This window comes from Mastigoproctus giganteus, chromosome 4, assembly GCF_048544385.1.
Source record: "Mastigoproctus giganteus isolate SK-2022 chromosome 4, ASM4854438v1, whole genome shotgun sequence".
NCBI classification, from domain to species: Eukaryota; Metazoa; Arthropoda; class Arachnida; order Uropygi; family Thelyphonidae; genus Mastigoproctus; species Mastigoproctus giganteus.
In genome coordinates this window covers 234,516,768-234,535,617 of record NC_143578.1, presented here as the reverse complement: position 1 = coordinate 234,535,617, position 18,850 = coordinate 234,516,768, and the positions used below count along the sequence as shown (strand labels likewise).

General features: G+C 40.0%; 1 protein-coding gene across 2 annotated transcripts in view; it reads right to left on the bottom strand.

Moving 5' to 3' along the window:
* The window catches only part of LOC150087502 (leukotriene A-4 hydrolase), a 122,910-nt gene that overhangs the window by 9,674 nt on the left and 94,386 nt on the right, over nt 1-18,850 (bottom strand). For both annotated transcript variants that reach the window (XM_090371218.1, XM_090371217.1), the window contains exons 14-16: nt 15,730-15,880; nt 9,789-9,871; nt 1,489-1,593 (exon numbers count right to left, since the gene is read on the bottom strand). In XM_090371218.1, the coding sequence (XP_090227344.1) occupies nt 1,489-1,593; nt 9,789-9,871; nt 15,730-15,880 (339 nt within the window). The remainder of the gene's footprint in view (nt 1-1,488; nt 1,594-9,788; nt 9,872-15,729; nt 15,881-18,850) is intronic.

The window sequence follows — 18,850 nt, the reverse complement described above, 5'->3', positions numbered from 1 at the left end:
AAGAGATTTTTTTTTTTTTTTTTTTTTTTTAAAGGTGACTACTATGGTCATATACAGTTTTAAAGTCTTTTCAGTGGGACCAACTGATGATGTTGCAAACTGCAAATTCTAAGTGGAAAGCATTCAAGGATGTAATCATAGAAGCTACCAAACTTTTCATTCCAACTAATATGTACTGTTCAAGGTTTACACCAAAATGGATGACATACGAACTAGTCAGATGAGTGAAAGAGAAGAAAAATGCAAGGGATGATTATAAATTATCGGAGAAACAAACTCATGTGCAAGTCACAAATGTGGTTAGGCAGGCTAAGGCAGATTGCAAGAAGTCTCTGGCAAAAATATTCAACAAAAATAGCAAAGAGTTCTTTGCTTGTGTTAGAAGGAAAATTAATAAACTATATTCCCTCCCCCTGGATATGAATAGTATAACTACTGATGATCCTATTCAGCTTGCTGACAAACAGAATAAATATTTTGCATCTACATCAACACAAGAAGAAAGTTTTAGGGATGGGAATACCAGAAGTATACCAAATTATAACTGGAAGCTATATGATTTTGTAATAACCAAGAATTGGAGGGAAAACTATTGAAGCTAAAGGTAAATAAGGCAGCCAAAGCAAACCTCTGGCCATAATTGTGAGAGCATCCTTGGATTAATTCAAATTTCTCTCTTATTCAAAAAGGGGACCAAAGATAAAGTAAGTAATTAGAGACCTGTAATCTTGACTTCTTTTCCAGGGGAAAATAATGACAGAAATCAAGGTAACAAGATGTGGAGAAATTAGACAGATTGACGGTGAACTGGCAATTGAAGTTTAATAATTGAAAAATGCACGGTACTACATACGGAAAGCAGTGACCCCAAAACTGGTGGTACCATACTCCGGGTAGTAGAGAAGGTGAAAGCTATTGACAGAACCCAGCGAACTCTCTGCATTGCTTAGAAAGTAGTACAAACAGGTTGCCAGGACAGCAATGATATTGGATCTTTGCCAGCAGGGGAAAAGGAGTAATTATCTCATTTTATAAGGCAAGGGTTAGGCTGAATCTGGAGTACTGCATATAGATCTGAAAGCCTCATTTCAGGAAGAATGTGATGTTTGAATGGGTACAGAGAAGAACAACAAGATTAGTCAGGGACACAAAAGGATACCCTTACTAAGAAAGACTTGGGATGCATATTTCAGGACTTAATTGGATTGAGTAAATTAAATGCTGATGGCATCCTAACTCTTGCTTGGACAATGCATATAAGTGGATATAAATTTAAACTGAAAAAGGATGATTACAGGATAGATATGACAAAATTTGCTTTCAGCCAGAGAATGACTGATTGTTGGAACAAACTCCCATTTGGTGTTGTGTAGATGGGTAGTATGAATAAATTTAATGAAGATTAGACAAATTATTAGAGGGGTTGGTATAGCTATTGCTATTTAATTAGTCATCAGTTATTATAATAAGAACTTTAGTGAATATTACCTGAAAATTGGACGAACAAATTTCATCCTTCCTTGTTCTGTGATAAATTTTACAGCTAAGGGTATAATTTCATTCCATTGAGCTCGTAGCCCAAGTCGAAGCCATCTGTAAAATAACAATTATAGAGTTTAAAAAAAAACAAAAAAAAACACACAAATGCTGTATTTTTTGTTTACAAATATTCATAGAACTTCTTCTCGTTCTGGCAGTTAAAGAGGTTGCTAAAATAAAACTTTTGAAAAAAAAAAAAAAAAAAAGTCAGAGATGACTTTATGAGCATTCATGGCATTGGGACTTCAGAACCACTGTGTTAGCAGTGAACTGCCCTGACTGATAGTGAAATCAGTGGCCTTTGAATGCCTTCTCAGCTGTAGCAGAATTTGACATTCAAACTCTGCTGCATGAGGAATTGTATTGTCAAGGAGAAAAACTATGCCATATGTTAAGCTCTGTGACTGCCTTGTCTATTTGGGTATACAACAATACCCTGCATAGCACTGATAATTGGTACCAAAACTGTTCCATGTTATGTGAAACCGTGCCGATTGGGGTATAATTATAATGGGTATTGTTGTAATCCTTTTAATTGAATGCATACCAGAGAAAGTCTATAAACAAATTATAATAAATCTATAAACAATTTGCACTTAATAGCCAATTAAAAGGATTTGAAATAAAAAAAATATTGCAAAAATTTTTTAATGAAAAGTTAACATCATGAGAGACGAGAAAAAAGCTTTAAAAAAGGCAGTTGTTTATTTAGTTATTTCAATAATGAAGTCGTCTTTTCTTTTTCTTGGCATTCATGTCTTTGTAGCATTGAATCCCATCTTGTAAAATTTGCCGTATCTTGATACTATGTTCAACATTCAGATCTCCATTCATGATCGTTTCGCAGGCCATGTCAACCCCCCCGAAAAACTTTCTCCAATCTTCTGTTGAAAATACTTTTGGTGCCACTTCAGAATTGTTTTCCTCCTCTTCATATGCAGTTTGCTCATCAATTTCAAGGAGAGTTGCACCATCTAAGTCGCATGAAAGTCAACACAGTCAGATACATTGATAGTGTCCAAAGTTTCGAATCCCAAGTCTTTTCCAATCTTCACAATGTCTTCGGCAGTTATCTGAACTTGTGATTCAAATCCAGTGAAATCATTTACCAAATGGGGCAAAACCTGCTGCCAAAAGAATGCATGTTGTTGGCAGTGATTTCTAGCCAAGATGCAGATATATATTCGATTGTCTTTAAAGGGGTAAAAAAACAAAAAGTGAAATGAAAAGTTTGAAAAGCTATCACATCATCTCAAAAACCAGATGAAATTACGAATATTGAACACTGTTGCACGTTGCAGCTGACTGCTTGGTTTGGTTTGGTTTTGGTTTTATTGGCGCATTAGCTACTAGGGCTATAATGCGCCAAGACCATGTCATTAATAAAAATTGAAACTTTCAGTGACCTAACTAGTTAGGTCACCATGTCAAAATAAATATTAACAAAAGTATAAAAGATAAATCAATGGAAAAGCACAATAAAACGTAAATTTTATATGGCAGTAAAAATGTTTATTGATTTTAAAAAGCTAAAAACAGCAGACACATGGTCATTGTCAGATAAAATCTGACTGAGTGTATAAGGCTCAGCCAGATGACTAAAAACGGTAAAGTATAAATCACGTTCATGTCTAAAACGTGGACATACGGTTAAAATGTGATTAATAGATAAAATGGTGTCGCATTGCTCGCACATAGGACAGTCATCTGCCCTCAGCAGAAAAGAATGTGTAAGATGACTGTGTCCGATGCGGAGACGAGCTAGAACAACTTCCTCCTTACGGTTCCTGCGCAGACAAGACTGCCACGGTTCAATTACAGGCTTTATACAATATAATTTATTCGCAGTCTGTCTATTCCACGAGTCCTGCCATTGGGAATGTATGTTTTGATGTATTATTTGCCTGTAGTCTGTATAAGGGACTAACAGGCAACGGTTATTATTGGGAATTGCTGATTTGGCTGCGGCGTCAGCCAAATCATTTCCCCTAATCCCAATGTGGCTCGGAATCCAGCAGAAGCGGATGTCATATTCACGATCATGGAGAACGTGAATCTTCTGCTGAATGCTAGACAGAACTGGATGGGGATTATACCTCACAGATATTACAGCCTGTAACATGCTAAGAGAGTCGGAATATAAAATGAACCGTTGGTATTGGCATTTACTAATATGATCCAAGGCTAACTCTACAGCGTGCAGCTCAGCAGTAAATATGCTGCATTCAGAGGGAATCTGCTCTGAGATAGTGCTGTCTGTGAAGACAGCAGCAGATCCCACATATGATTCTGACTTCGAACCGTCTGTGTAGACTGGCGCGAAGTCGGAATATTCAGTTCGGTGTGCTGAATGGAGCTGCAGGTAGACGCATGATGGAGTGTCCGACTTTCTCCAGTTTCTAAGCGACAAGTCGCATGCCGGGACACGAGCATGCCAGGGTGGAAAGGGTTGCTTGGATGTTTGGGCAACCTTGTCTACCTTGATATTGAGTTCGTTGAGTAGCTCTTGGACACGAATACCAAAAGGACGATTGGCTGTCTTACGGGTGTTGTACAAGTTTTCCCATCGTGGCTCAAAAACGAAGGGCCACGTAGGATGGTCTGGCAGGGATTTCAGTTTTAAAGCGTACTTTAAAGACAACTGCTTACGTCGAAACGATAACGGTGGTTCGTTTGCTTCGACGTATAAACTCTGGACAGGAGATGTTCGAAATGCTCCAGTAGCAATACGTATAGCCTGATGATGGACAGGATCCAGCCATCGAAGTACACTGTCTCTGGCTGAAGAATATACTTGGGACCCATAATCTAATTTGGATCGCACAAGTGCACGGTAAAGCCGTAAAAGGGTGCATCGGTCTGCACCCCAGGATAAGGAGGACAGCGAGCGGAGCATATTAAGGGCTCTTGTGCACTTTGTGCGGAGTTGGCGAATGTGATCCAGAAAGGTCAATTTTTTATCGAATATGAGTCCCAAGAATTTAGTGTTCGCTGCTACTGGAATAGCATTTTGTCCGAGCCTTAATTCAGGTTCAGGATGAAGATTACGCTTGCGACAAAAGTGTACGCAAACGGTCTTCTCCGGCGAGAACCTGAAGCCATTAGCAAGTGCCCAGGAATTCAGACTATTGATGGCTTTCTGCAGTTGTCTTTCAATAACCCTCATGTTGCATGACTGGCAAAAAATGCTAAAGTCATCAACATAGAGGGCACTGTTTACAGTTGGAGGAAGTTGTTCTGTGATGGAATTTATTTTGATGGCAAAAAGCGTGACACTTAATACTGATCCTTGTGGTACTCCCTCCTCTTGGTTAAAGGAGCGAGAGAGTGAGGATCCCACCCGAACTTGGAACGATCGTTTGGCGAGAAAGTTTTGAATAAAAAAGGGGAGATGCCCTCTAAGGCCTAGATTATGTAAATCTTTTAAAATGCCAAATCTCCAAGTTGTGTCATACGCTTTTTCCAAGTCAAAGAACACCGACACCAAGTGTTCGCGTTTTAGGAAAGCATCCCGGATGGATGCTTCCATTCTAATAAGATGGTCCAAAGTGGACCGGTTCCTTCGGAAGCCGCACTGAATGTTGGAGAGAAGGTCGTTTGATTCAAGATACCAAATTAAACGAGAATTAACCATTCTCTCCAGGATTTTGCACAGACAGCTAGTCAGAGCAATAGGACGATAATTGGTGGTGACTTTTGGATCCTTTCCTGGCTTAGGAAAGGCAAGAACGATAGCCTTTCGCCAGGAGTCCGGAAATTGCCCTTCAGTAAAAATTCTGTTATACAGAAGGAGCAGACAATCCATAGATTTTGATGAAAGATGTTTAATCATTTCATAATGGATGCCATCTGGTCCAACGGCACTTGCTTTGGAAAGAGCGAGGGCCCTTTTCAGTTCCAAAATAGTGAAATCCCCGTTGTAGGGATAAATACTCTTATATTTAAAGCTAAGTGCCTGTTTTTCAATTTTATATTTCAGGACCAGAAACTCTGGGGAATACGAAGATGTTGCAGAGATCTTGGAGAATGTTTCCCCAAGAGAATTAGCTATTGCAGTTGGATCTGCAATAGCGCATCCATTATAATCTAGGATTGAAGAAGGGTGGGATGTATATTTTCCCTTCATTTTCCGGATTTTATCCCAGACTACCTTAGAGTTGGTAGACTGGTTAATAGAGGTTGTAAAACGGATCCACGATTCCTTTTGACTCTGACGACGGATGTTACGTGCTTTGGCTCGTGCACGTTTGAAGGCTATAAGGTTGTTCGTGGTAGGATATCGGCGAAATATCCCCCACGCTTTGTTTTGAGCCTTTTTTGCTGTTGTGCATTGTGAATTCCACCAAGGTTTAGGAAATGGTGGAAACCGGGCTGATGTTTTTGGGACAGCATTAGCAGCTGCTTGGACAATATTTTCTGTGATGTACGTAACTGCATCATTGATAGGCTCTTGACTGACTGTACTAAGATCAAAATTTGCCTGGTGTTGGAAGGCAGTCCAGTCAGCCTGATCAATCTTCCACCGTGGTAGCCTGAAGGGAAGACATGGTCTCCCACTGTGTAGCAAGGTTATCACGGGGAAGTGATCACTACCGTATGGATTCTCCTCCACTTCCCAGGTGAGTGAAGGGAGTAGAGAAGGGGAGCAGATAGAGAGATCAATGGCAGAAAAAGTACGGGTAGGCATGTGGAAAAAGGTGTTTGTTCCAGTATTTAGAAGGGAAAGGTCATTGTCATTGAGCATGTGCTCTATGACTCGTCCCCTTCGATTGATGTTAGCACTACCCCACAGGGTGTTATGTCCATTAAAATCCCCAAGAAGTAAGAAAGGGGGAGGCAGCTGCGTTAGAAGATCATCAAGGTCTGCCTGGGAGATGTCAGTCCCAGGTGGCAAATATATAGAGCATACAGTTAATAAGAATCCCACTGAAAGGCGAATTGCAACAGCCTCTATGCTGGTTGTAATTAGCAAGGGCTGCACTGGGGTATGGTTACCCACAAGGATAGCCACTCCCCCATGTACAGAGCCGTCCGCAATTCTATCCTTTCGGAAAACTGTGATGTTGTGCATGGTGGGATCGTCATTTGCCTTGAGATATGTCTCCTGCAAGCAAAAGCAAACTGGCTCGTGCTTTTGCAGGAGGGCCTTGATGTCATCAATATTTCGCCGGAATCCACGACAATTCCATTGTAGGAATTTACCCATTATTTTGGCTTGGTGGGTCCATCAGGCGGCTTCCGAGGTGCTGAGGGCTTACTTTTATCAGTCTTGGATTTATCTTTTTTGGGGAAGAATGGACGCTGTCCCGTGTCCATTTCCTCCTCCGCAAAGAGTTCCAAGACTGACTCTTCGGTTACCTCCTTCTGCTCTACATCCATCTTTTCTTGGGTACTAGGGGGGACTTCCCCTTTCTTATTCTTTTCTTTCATAATTACCTTTGGAACTTGTGGAGCATTAGGAGGTACCGATATAGGAGTGGCAGCTGATTGGTCCTTTTGTGCAGGTTTTTGAGAGCTTAAGAGATACCGCGCGATGGGAGTGAAAGACTCCTTTGGAGGAATGGTCATGTCCGTCTGAGTTTCGACGGAACATCTCCCTGCTACCTTCTGGGCGTAGGTAGGTTTGTTGATATTCAGGGGTTTGACCGATTTCCTTGCCTCCTGGTATGATATATTTAGCTCTGCCTTCAGCCGTTGAATTTCTTTTTCTTCTTTCCACCTCTGGCATGCTCGTGAATAGGCCGGGTGTTCGCCTTCACAGTTAATACAGGTGGGTTTTGCGGCTGAACATGCTGTTGTTTCGTGGTCCTTTGCACCGCATCGAGCGCATGCAAGGACTCCACGGCAGGCCATTTGAGAATGTCCATACTTCTGGCATTTGAAACACCGTAAAGGGTTCGGAATGTATGGACGCACTGAACAGTTGATGTATCCAGCTTTAATCTCATCAGGAGGTTTAGGAGTGTTAAAAGTCAGGATAACGCTCCTGGTTTTAACAATTTTTCCATCCCTTCGCGCAGTGATTCTCTTGACGGCAATGACTCCCTGTGGTTTTAATTCGGAGCAGATTTCCTCCTCGTATACGTCGAGAAGGTCCCACTCCGAAATGACACCTCTAGATGAATTGAGTGTTCTGTGTGGTGTCACTGTTATAGGGATTCCTCCGATTGATGTTGTTCGGAGTAGGTGTTCTGATTGCCTGTCATTTTTAGTTTCAATTAAGAGGTCTCCAGAACGGAGCCTCTTAACTGACTTGGGTGAACCTGCTAACCCATCCAACCCTTTTTGGATAAAGAAGGGTGACATTTTTCCAATCGGTTTTTCACTTGTTGAGTGCATGATTAAGAACCTTGGGACTGGCCCTGATGGTAGTTCGGTTCGCTGCCTCTTATTAGCAATAATGCTATCTGGATCTTTCTCAATAGTTTCAGATAGGGACCGGGTTGGGGCCCCTGAAGAAGGTAGTTTATCAGGATTCATGTAGTTTATTAAATTGTTCAGTGCCCGGGCTCCCCACCCACCACGGAGCCCAAAGGGACGCCCACTACCCGGCATGCAATAAATGCGCTCGGGAGTGGGACGCCAGGGCTACCCAGACACTATACCCGCACCGCCGCCAGCCTGAATCCTGTCCCTCGGACCATGAGGGTAGGGGCGTGGCATTGACACGGTTGACCCTCGCAGGCGAGCCACTAGCCGATTGATCCTAGCCGGGCCTTCCAGGACCACCCGTCTTGTCGAAGCAGGGGCCAAAGTGGTGTATTGAAGCTGGGCCCCTCAACCACCAGGATCCCCCTTTCCGAATTTCCACGGGTCGCAGCGCATGGCAAACACGCCGGATTCCATTGATGTAAGCCCGGAACCTAGGCTGTGGGCGTTGGATCCCAGTGATGCTAGTCTGGAAGTCCAGCAGCGTCACTGGGAGGTCCCCTCACCACGTACAGGTGCCCACGTAGAGGGGCAGCTGACTGCCTGAGGGGAGCTATTGTCACACGCGCATATGAGACAACAAAGTTGGCATCGCAGCATATTGTACCGTACCTAGGCTACGACAATGCAGCATATACAGGGTGTCTCAAAAATATTGGAACAAACGTTTAGGGGAGGTTGGTAACATCTAAAGGAATGTGAATCACATAGGAATCCATAACCGGAAACATCACAGTAAGTTGGTACACGGCGCTGTTCATCAGTTCGTGAGATGAAAAATTTCTGCTTTACTCATTCAAGCAGTAGTCGTTGGCTGCACGAAGAGCATGCATCGATATACGAACTGTGAACTGGCAGACTTGCACCTAGTGTATGGATTAGCAGAAGGCCCACATGGTGTGCACCCCCATGCGGCACAACATCGCTTCACAATAAACGTGTGGGCGGGTATGGTCGGTGACTGCTTAGTCGGCCCATACCTGTTACCATCCCGCACGAACTCCGCTAAATATCAGATCTTTCTTGAAAAAGCCCTACCAGAGTTACTTGACGATGTTTAAGCAAATGTGAGACGCAACATTTGGTTTCAACATGACGGGGCGCCTGCCCATTATGGAAGGTGTGTTCGTGACCATTTGAACAGGCGTTTTGGGCGTCGATGGATTGGCTGTGGTGGACCCTCAAATCTATCGTGTATGAATTGCCTGTGGAGACGGAAATGGATTTGTGGCGAGACTTGTCTGCGCTGCTGCTACTGTCAAAGAAACTCCAGGTGTGTTCGACCATGTCCGCCAATCCATGCTGCGTCGGTGTCACGCATGCATCGTGTCTCATGGTGGAACCTTCGAGCATCTGTTGTAACATCACGAAATTCATCCATCCCATACTCCATTGTTAATATTATGTCAAATAAATGTTTGCCACTAATTACTGTCTTGTGTCATTTCTGCTTCTTGTGCCTCTATTACTACTTTCCCGTGACGTTTCCGGTTATGGGTTCCTATGCGATTCACATTCCTTTGGATGTTACCTACCTCCCCTAAATGTTTGTACCAATATTTTCGAGACACCCTGCATATAGAGTACGTGTCTAGGCTACTGAATGAGTTTTAATATGTACAGTAAATTTGACCTAAACTTAAATGAAAACTGTGTTATAGTGAAACCCGTGCTGTTTGTAGCCGTGCTAAGTGAGGTATTGGTGTATACTGTTTTAAATTCTGCTTTATTTGCACAACCCTTATAGTTTGAAATTTTAGTCTCTAATGCCATATTACTTTTTTTAAAGGTTTTAATTTAATAAATAAAATAAGGCTTACCTAAAGCGAATTTCTGAGTTCTTCACATCTTTTAAAGAATACACTTCTGTAAGCTTTTTCATTTTTTCCAGAGATAATGGCTCCTGAAACGATAACAGATATTTTAAATTAGTACTGTAATTTATTTATAGAAAGAAACTTTTATATTTTAGCTTTATGCATAAAAAATACTTTTTTTTCTAAGAACCTTTTAAGGCATTGCAGAGGGATGAATAATCTGGTTGATAAACATTATTAGCAATTATTTGGGAAAAAGTGGGAAATAAAATTGATCCCTAACTGTAGTAATGTTTTTAAACACTGAAAATAGATATGGGAAAGTTTACAATAAAATTACTAAAAGTTTAATCTTTTTCTTGAATGGAAATTTATTTTTTTTTAAATTGAGTCATTTTTTTAACTAAACTCAGATAAACAAGTTAGGTAATGTACTATTGCATTATATTTCAGGATTATCAAGTTATATAGCTGAGAAGTTAAGAACATTTACACTGTGCTCAAAAGTGTTTATCCAAACTTCACCATGTTATGTTCAGTGGGCAGCTATTGAATGGAATTAAAGGATTAGAACCACAGTTCCACATTTATAGCAATCCCATGGGAAAATTTACACTTAAATTACTGAAAATTTCATCTTATTCCTTGTGCGGACAATGCTCACACAAGGAATAAGATTAAATTGGATGAAATTGTGTGAAAAGTCTTCATGTGTGCTTGATGTAAGGAGTGAGATATTAAGTGCCAAGTTTATACTAACACATCATAGATATATAATGGTTATAATATTTCTTATATCTCAAACATTGCATTATTACACATCTTGTTAGTAATGGAAATTATCATTCTAATCTCCAAATTCTCATCCGACTATATACTAACACATTAATGTAGTTATGGACCTTTATGAGAGCTTGAAGAACAGTTTGGATGCCCTCAAAGGATTTAAATCGGGGCCTATCAAGCTCTCAGCTGCCCACATCAAAGCCAGAGCTTGCACTTGGTCATCATGTAACACAGTGTCAACCCCACAAGGCAGAATGCATTAGTTCCATAGGAGCTAGTTGTTGATGATTATTGTCAGGGAAACAGGAAATATATTGTGCAAAAAGGACAGGTGGAATAGACCCAGGGTATGTCTGCCAGGGACAAAGGGGATATTATCATACACATTGGCATTAATGATATTCAGAGCAAGAGATCTGCAGACTAATTTAACAAGTAGAGGGAAACGTTGAAAAAAAAATCGCGAGTAAGGGTTAAATTTGAAAATGACTGCAATTTTGCCCAGACTCGATAGAACGGAGTATATGAAGAGAGCCCTGCCAATCAATTCTATCTTGGAGAGATGTGCAAGGCTCACGGGGTAGAATTTTTCATTTAAGTGTATCCCATGCAGGGATGGGATACACTTAAATGGAAAGGGTGTAAGAATATTTGCTAATGCTATCAAGGCTATGTTAGGTAGGTCAGGAAACTGCTAGCTTGAGGGGATTTACAGACTAATAGATTAACAATAGCCACAGGCAGAGATGAAATTGATTCTTGCACTGTTTATATTGGAATGAGCAGCAGCCATGAAAGCAAGATACTGGGATTTCAAGAAGTGCTGTAAGCCATCATGAAATAAGTAAATACATGGACTGTGTTAGGATAACTAAGAGTAAGAACAGGTGCATGTATACCTGTGATAGGAGTATAGTAAATAAATTTGAAGAATTTGAAGTGCTGGTCAAGACATCAAATGTAGATACTGTGGGAATTTTGTAGATGTGGTGACTCTCAGATATAAGGGATGCAGCATTTGAATACAGGGAGTATAATGTATACAGAAAGGACAGGGCAAGGTTGGGGGGGTTATGCTCTTAGTTAAGAAGCACATAAAATCTAAGACAGTTCATCCAGTTGACATGGGTAGCCAGTGCAATGTTGAGTCAGTCTGCTGTGGCATAAGCACTGGAAAAGCAAAAATAAGAGTTGCAGTTTGTTATAGATTTAATGACTCTGATGAGTACAATGAACAGCTGTACAAAGAAATAGAGTGAGCCAGTAAATCAGAATGTCTTATAATGTGGGATTTTAACTTCCCAGACATTGACTGGAATTTGTGGGTTGGTCACTCACAGACTAGCAAGACTTTTGCGGATTTATTGGATCAGTGTTTTCTACAGCAGCAAGTTAGAGAGCCAACAAGCGGGATAATACTCTTGATCTGATTATCAGCAGTGATTATTTATGCATTAAGAATCTGCAGATAAAAGAACCACTGGGCGGCAGTGATCACAGTGTACCGATTTGAGATTTCCTTAAAGATGCAACTACCATCAAGGATAAAGGGTAGTTTTTGCTTTTGCAAAGGTGGCTACAGTGGTCTCAGACAGTCTTTAAATTCTATACAGTGGACTAACTAATGATGTTACCATCAGCAAATTCCAAATGAGAAGTGTCGAAGGAATTAATCACAGAAGCTACTAAGCTTTTCATACCAACTAAGAAATACTCTTCAATATATAGGCCTAAATGGAAGTCAAATGAACTGATAAGACTCGTGGCAGAGAAGAAACACGCATGGGATGCATAAAAATTATTGGGTGACACAGAAACCTATGGTAAATATAAACTAGTCAGAAATCACGGTCACTAGTCACAGAGGAGGTCAGGCAAGCAAAGGCAGATTAAAGAAAAACAGAAAAGGCATCTTTACTTATGTAAACACTAGAAGGATGAGGATGAATCAAATTCGTCCACTCAATATTGGTTTGACCATTGATGATCCTGCTCAGGTAGCTGAACAAACTGAATGAGTATTTTTCATCTACATTCACACGTGGAGAATTCCCTAGAGAAGTGGAGACCAGAAGTTTATCAAACTCTAACAGGGAGCTAAATGATTTTGTAGTAACTGAGAGTAATGTGGAAGAGAAATTGTTGCAGTTAAACAAAAAATCACCTGGGGGTGGGGGAGGATCTATTCAGTTATATTAAGGAAGGCAGTGAAGAAAGTAAGCAAACCTTTAGCCATAATTATGAGAGCATCCGTGGATTCAAGGCAGGTCCCTGTGCACTGGAGATGTGTGAATGTATTCCCACATCACAAAGGGGGAATCAAAGGGTGACATGAATAATAATTACAGACCTGTTAGTTTAATTTCTTTTTCACGGAAAATAAATGAGTCACTGGTAAAAGAAGTAATGCAGATTCATTTAGACAAGGCTGCAATTATACTATGGACACAACATGGGTTTGTTAAAGGGAAATCTTGTTTGACCAATTTGATTGGATAGTATGAGTGGTCACACAGGAACTGGATGCAAAAAATAATTTTGACATACTCTTGGATTTGAGGAAAGCTTTTGATACTGTTGCATATAAAAGTCTGCTAAACAAGATGGAGCAGTACAGCATTAAGGGCAAGTTATTGCTATGGATTAAGGGATGGTTGAGTGGGAGAAGACAGAGAGTGGTAATTAACAGACTCTTATTTTCGTGGACTAATGTTATTAGTGGAGTCCTCCAGGGTTTGGTGTTGGACCTATTGTTGTTTTCTTTATTTATCAAAGATACTGATGAAGGTATATTAGGCTTAATGTCCAAGTTTGCAGATGATACAAAGGTTGGCAGGGTGGTTAATAAGAGTGATGACAGTATGCTGTTGCAATAGGCTCTGAAAAAGTTGGGCAGATGGGCCAAGAAATGGCAATTCAAGTTTAACATTGATAAATGGAAAGTCTGCATATGGGTGGCAGTAATTCCAGAGTAACTTACCAACTGTGTGCTACTACACTCAGGGTAGTGGAAAATGAAAAAGACCTGGGGGTAATTGTGCAGGCAGATATGGAATTTCTCTGAGCAATGCAGACAGGCTGCCAGGACAGATCATGTGGTTCTGTCAATAATACAGGAATTTTGGTAGCAGAGATAAGGAGGTGATTATTCTATTGTATAAGGCAACAGTCAGGCAACATCTTGAGTACTGCATACAGGTCTGGAAGCCTCATTTTAGGAAGGATGTGGAGCTGCTGGAAGGAGTACAGAGAAGGGCAACAAGATTGGTGAGCATAACTTGTGTTGTTACCAAGAAAGGGTTCAGTTCTGTAAATTGCAGTGGAGACTAGGCAACTGTTAGTTGATCTTATTGAGGTGTTTAAGGTTTTGAAAGGATTGAGCAAACTCAATGCTGATGGGATTCTTCCTCTTCCTCAGACCACACACACACACACACACACACACACACACACACACACACACACACACACACACACACACACACACACACACACACACACACACACTCAAATTGAGGAAGGGCAGCCGCAGAATAGATGTGCAGAAGTTTGCCTTTAGCCAGGGCAGTTGATTTCTGGAACAAATTTCCATATATTGTTGTGGTTGTTGTTGTTGTTTGGTTTTTAGGAGCATTAGCAACTAAGATATTGCTCCAGGATATGCTGTGGTCATTCCCTGACCTTTCCGCATCCTCCACATTTGGTGGTGACGGGCTCGAACGCCGGTCTAATCAAGAGGCATGTGCCACTGCTGCTTCTTCTCACCTGGTAAGGAGGCGCCCCTGTTGTTGTGGAAGTTGGTAACTTAAATAAATTCACGGAAGAGCTAGAGACACTAACTACTGCAGAGAATGAATAGGTGAAATGGGATTTTTTTTTTTGGCTTATGCTATATAAACTTACGTACTTGCATCATATGCTACTGCTAATGCTAAAAGTGGGAGATTGGAGAGGAAGCTATGGAATCAGAATTGGACCTAAAATTTTATTAAGGACTAATAGACAATACGCTGAAAATTTGGCATTGATATGGCATGTATTTATTGAATAATGTCTGAACGATACCTTCATTTCTATATATGCACATAGAGAAATCTAGATATTATGGGGGAGGACAAAAAATGATGTATTTCTAATACTAATACTGTTTATGTAATTTTAATTAAATATTGATTGTTCAATTGCTCTAAAAAATCCAAACAAAAAGTTTCATGAAAATTTTTCCACAGGGAGTTAGAAATGGACTATGAAGCTAACAGGTGCATTATGGAATTGTGAATGATGCACCTAAAAAATTTTAAAATAAATTTGTCACAAGTATTAAAAAAAGAAATAAAATTTAATTTCTAGTAATAGCATAAGGCCTCCGTAGCCGAGTGGGCAGGAGCGGGAGTGCAGTAGCACACGCTCTTTGCGTAGACCAGGGTTCAAGCCCCTGACTGCTGAATACGGTCGATCTGCCAACCCGCACTGGACCAGCGTGGCAGATTATGGTCCATTTCCCTCAGCATGAATTGCTGAGGAGGCTTCCATCCTGCAGTGGGTTGATAATGGCTGCACTTTACTTTTTTTTTTTTTTTTTTTTAATAGCATTTGCCATATGGTTCAAGGAAACCCACAGGCTTCTGCTGCTCTGGCAAGAAAAAAAAAAAAACCCTACATAAATAAGAAAATACAAATTATATGCTTACCTCCTCACACAAGTAACTATCCAGCTGACCTCTGAATTTATTCAAACTGTCAGCCTCAACTACCTGCAAGGGCAACTTGTTCCAACAATCAATGATCTAATAATTTCTGACTAACTTAAAGAAATTTACACGTGGTTGTAAATTTCTTTAAGTTAGTCAGACTTTTCCTTCAAGGCCAAATCATCTGGCCTTGAAGGAAAAGTATATATATATATATATATATATATATAATTTTTTTTTTTTCATAAGTATTTTTTTTCATATATAATTATAAGTATTTTTTTTTCATATATATGATATTTATATATGCTATAGCATTCAATGTAAATTTTCTTAATTGATGAATCTGAATATTAATTTTTATCTTGGTGTATATAACAGATTCTAAATATTTTCAATCTTTCTTTGAAAATACCTTAAATTTCCTCTGTTTCATATTAAAAGCCTAAGAACAAAGAATAACTGACCTCATTAAGAAGCTGTGCAAGGAATTCCCGTACTTGTTTGGAAGTCATTTCTTCAATGTCAGAAGAAGAAAACTTTTCAACATCGCTGCTGTCTGCTTTAACCCATTTCTGGCACAGTGAGGTGCATCGATCAACAAGAGATGTATCATATCTAAATAAGAAAAAAAGATAAAAACAGAAAATGTAGTGTTTTTTATATACAATAAAAATTATGATAAAAACTAACATAAAGATTAAAACTAGACTTTTATTAAAGTATACAGAATGTCACATTTTTCAATGAAATGAGAAAACAGCTTTTAGAAAGCTGCCAGCTACAGTTTCCAGTCATCACACAACTTTAAAATGAGCATGTTGCTTAATCAGATTATGGAAAAGTTTTTCATCACTTAAGTAAGAGTTACACACAAGTTTTCAATTTTAGTTCCACTTGCAGGTTGTGAATTTGATTCATAATCAAGTCTTGAACATACAAACAGCTGAGACAGAAACTCATCAGACACAGATAACTTTTGAAACAGACATATTTTCTTTTAGACATTAGGCCATTTTAACTGAAAATTTTGGAATAAGGCATGTTGCAACCAAGGCAGGCTATGGTCAAGTGGTCAAATGAAGGTACAGCAGTATGCACAATTGGGTTGATTGTGATTCTAGTCCAAACGACTGCTAAATACGGTGGTATTATATTTTTTCTATATATTGATAAACTCTTCTGAACCTTAGAGCAGGTAGTGAGCAAAGCCCGTGGGCCAACTCCGGCCTGCAAATGTGCATAATCCAGGCCATGGTTGTTTTCAAAATATATTTATTATATATATTTTTGAATTAATGGAATTTCTGATGTAAATTTAGAAAATACTCTGCACAATCCTACAACAAATATCAATCCAGATATCGATTCACTGATAAAAATAAACAGTTTCAAATCTCTCATTAAATATTAAAAAAATAAAATATTGCAATTTTTGTTACTAGAATTGTATTTGTATTTGTTACCATAATTTTTTTTTTTTTTTTTTTTTATGAGAACCCCAAACACGAGAGGTATTGGAACCTATAGTACTTAGTACCGTGCTTGGGTTGGAGGTTGAAAAGACGAAAGAAGATATTTGTTGACATTGGACTTGAACTTCTGTAGATTGTAATTTTCAGGAAATACGTATGAAGGAAGGTTGTTCCAGAAAACGGCAGTTGAATGAATAAATGAGGAAGATGAAAAGTTGGTTCTGTGGGTTTGAAGCTGGACAGTAAATGGATGTTGGCTGGTGGCGGCACGTGTTCGGACTGTTTTGAAAGAGAGAGTGGGAATCATAGAAGCCAATTCAGAAGAACAGTGCCCATGGAAGTATCTGTAGAAGAGGCATGCAGCAGAAACAGTACGTCTATGAGAAAGCGAGTGGAGAGACTCTGTTAGAGATGAATCATTAATTAACCTAACTGCCCTCTTCTGAATGGAATCAAGAAGCCTGAGAGAGGTTTTGGAGGCACCACCCCAGATGTGGGAACAATATTCCATGGCAGGGCGGATTTGCGATTTATACAGAGTGAGCAGCTGTTTGGAAGAAAAGTAACGCCGAGAGCGAAAGAGAAAACCAAGTTTTTTAGATGCAGAGGAAGCAATATTTGTAATGTGCTTGTGCCAAGAGAGATTAGAAGTCAGGGTAATCCCCAAAAGAGATATATCATTTTGCCTAGAAATCGGAGTGTCACTAAAGATAAGCATAGGAGCAGAAGAATCCTTTTTGCGAGATATAAGACAAGACTGAGTTTTAGAAGGGTTGAAATCAACTAAGTTGTCTTTGCCCCACTGGAGAATTACCTGAAGATCGGCATTTAAGGAATTGGCAGCAGATTTTCGAGAACTTGAAGCTGATTGAGCAGGACAAGGTTTCTCAAAATGGAAAGTTGAATGCAATGTGCTATCATCGGCAAAACTAGGGATAGGATTTCCAGTCAATGGAAGAAGGTCATTGATATACAAAAGGAAAAGAGTGGGGGCAAGAACTGAACCTTGGGGGACACCGGCATTAGTGGAGAAGTTAGAAGACAGAGAGCCATCTACCATCACCCTCAGTGAGCGATCAGAGAGAAAACTGGATAACCAATTACTAAAAACAGTTGGCAAACCATAAGATGGAAGCTTGTTTAGAAGACCTTTATGTCAAACACGATCAAAAGCCTTTGAGATGTCAAGAGCAACTACTTGTGTTTCACCGAACCTTTCCATTGAATTAGTCCATAAATGGGTAACATAAGCCAGAATATCACCAGTGGATCAACACTGACGGAATCCATACTGGCGATCGTTGATCAGACGGAAGGTTTCTAGGTAGTTTAAGAGTTGGCGGTTAATTGATTTCTCCATTACTTTAGAAAGAGTAGAAGTAATTGCAATGGGACGATAATTGGATGGGAGGGATTTGTCACCCTTTTTAGGAACTGGCTGGATATGAGCAAATTTCCAAGCAGAAGGAAAAACACCTTTGGAATAAGAAAGTGAAAAAAGGCGGCAAAGAATAGGAGTAAGTTCAGGGGTACAGGTTTTGAGAACAAGTGGAGAAATACCATCAGGACCTGGAGCTTTCTTAGCATCAAGATTCATCAAAATCCTTCTGATATCCTTTTGACGGAAGACCACAGAACGCATTGAATGGAGCGTGTTAGGAATGGTGGGAGGTGGTTTACCAAGATCATTAATACATGAGCTGGAAGAAAAATGGGATGCTAGCAGGTCAGCTTTATCCTTGGCTGAAGTGACAACAGAACCATCTGGTTTGGACAGAGATGGGAGCAGAGATGGGCAAAAGTTGTGGCCAATAGCTTTGGCAAGAGACCAGAATGCTCGGCTACCATTAGGGCAAGAAGCAAGTTTTCTACTCTTAGCCTGTTCAAACTCTAGTTTGGACTGATTAATAACTGCTTTACAATTGTTGCGAGCTTTGGTGTAGGCAGAAAATGAAACTGAAGAATTAGAAACAAGCCAGTTACGATATGCAACATTCTTCTCTTGGACAGCCTTAGCACATTTGTTGGAGAACCAAGGTTTAGATAAAGGACGAGATTTTAAAGTGGAGTGTGGGATAAAGGATTCCATTCCTGCAAGAATAATTTCACTGAC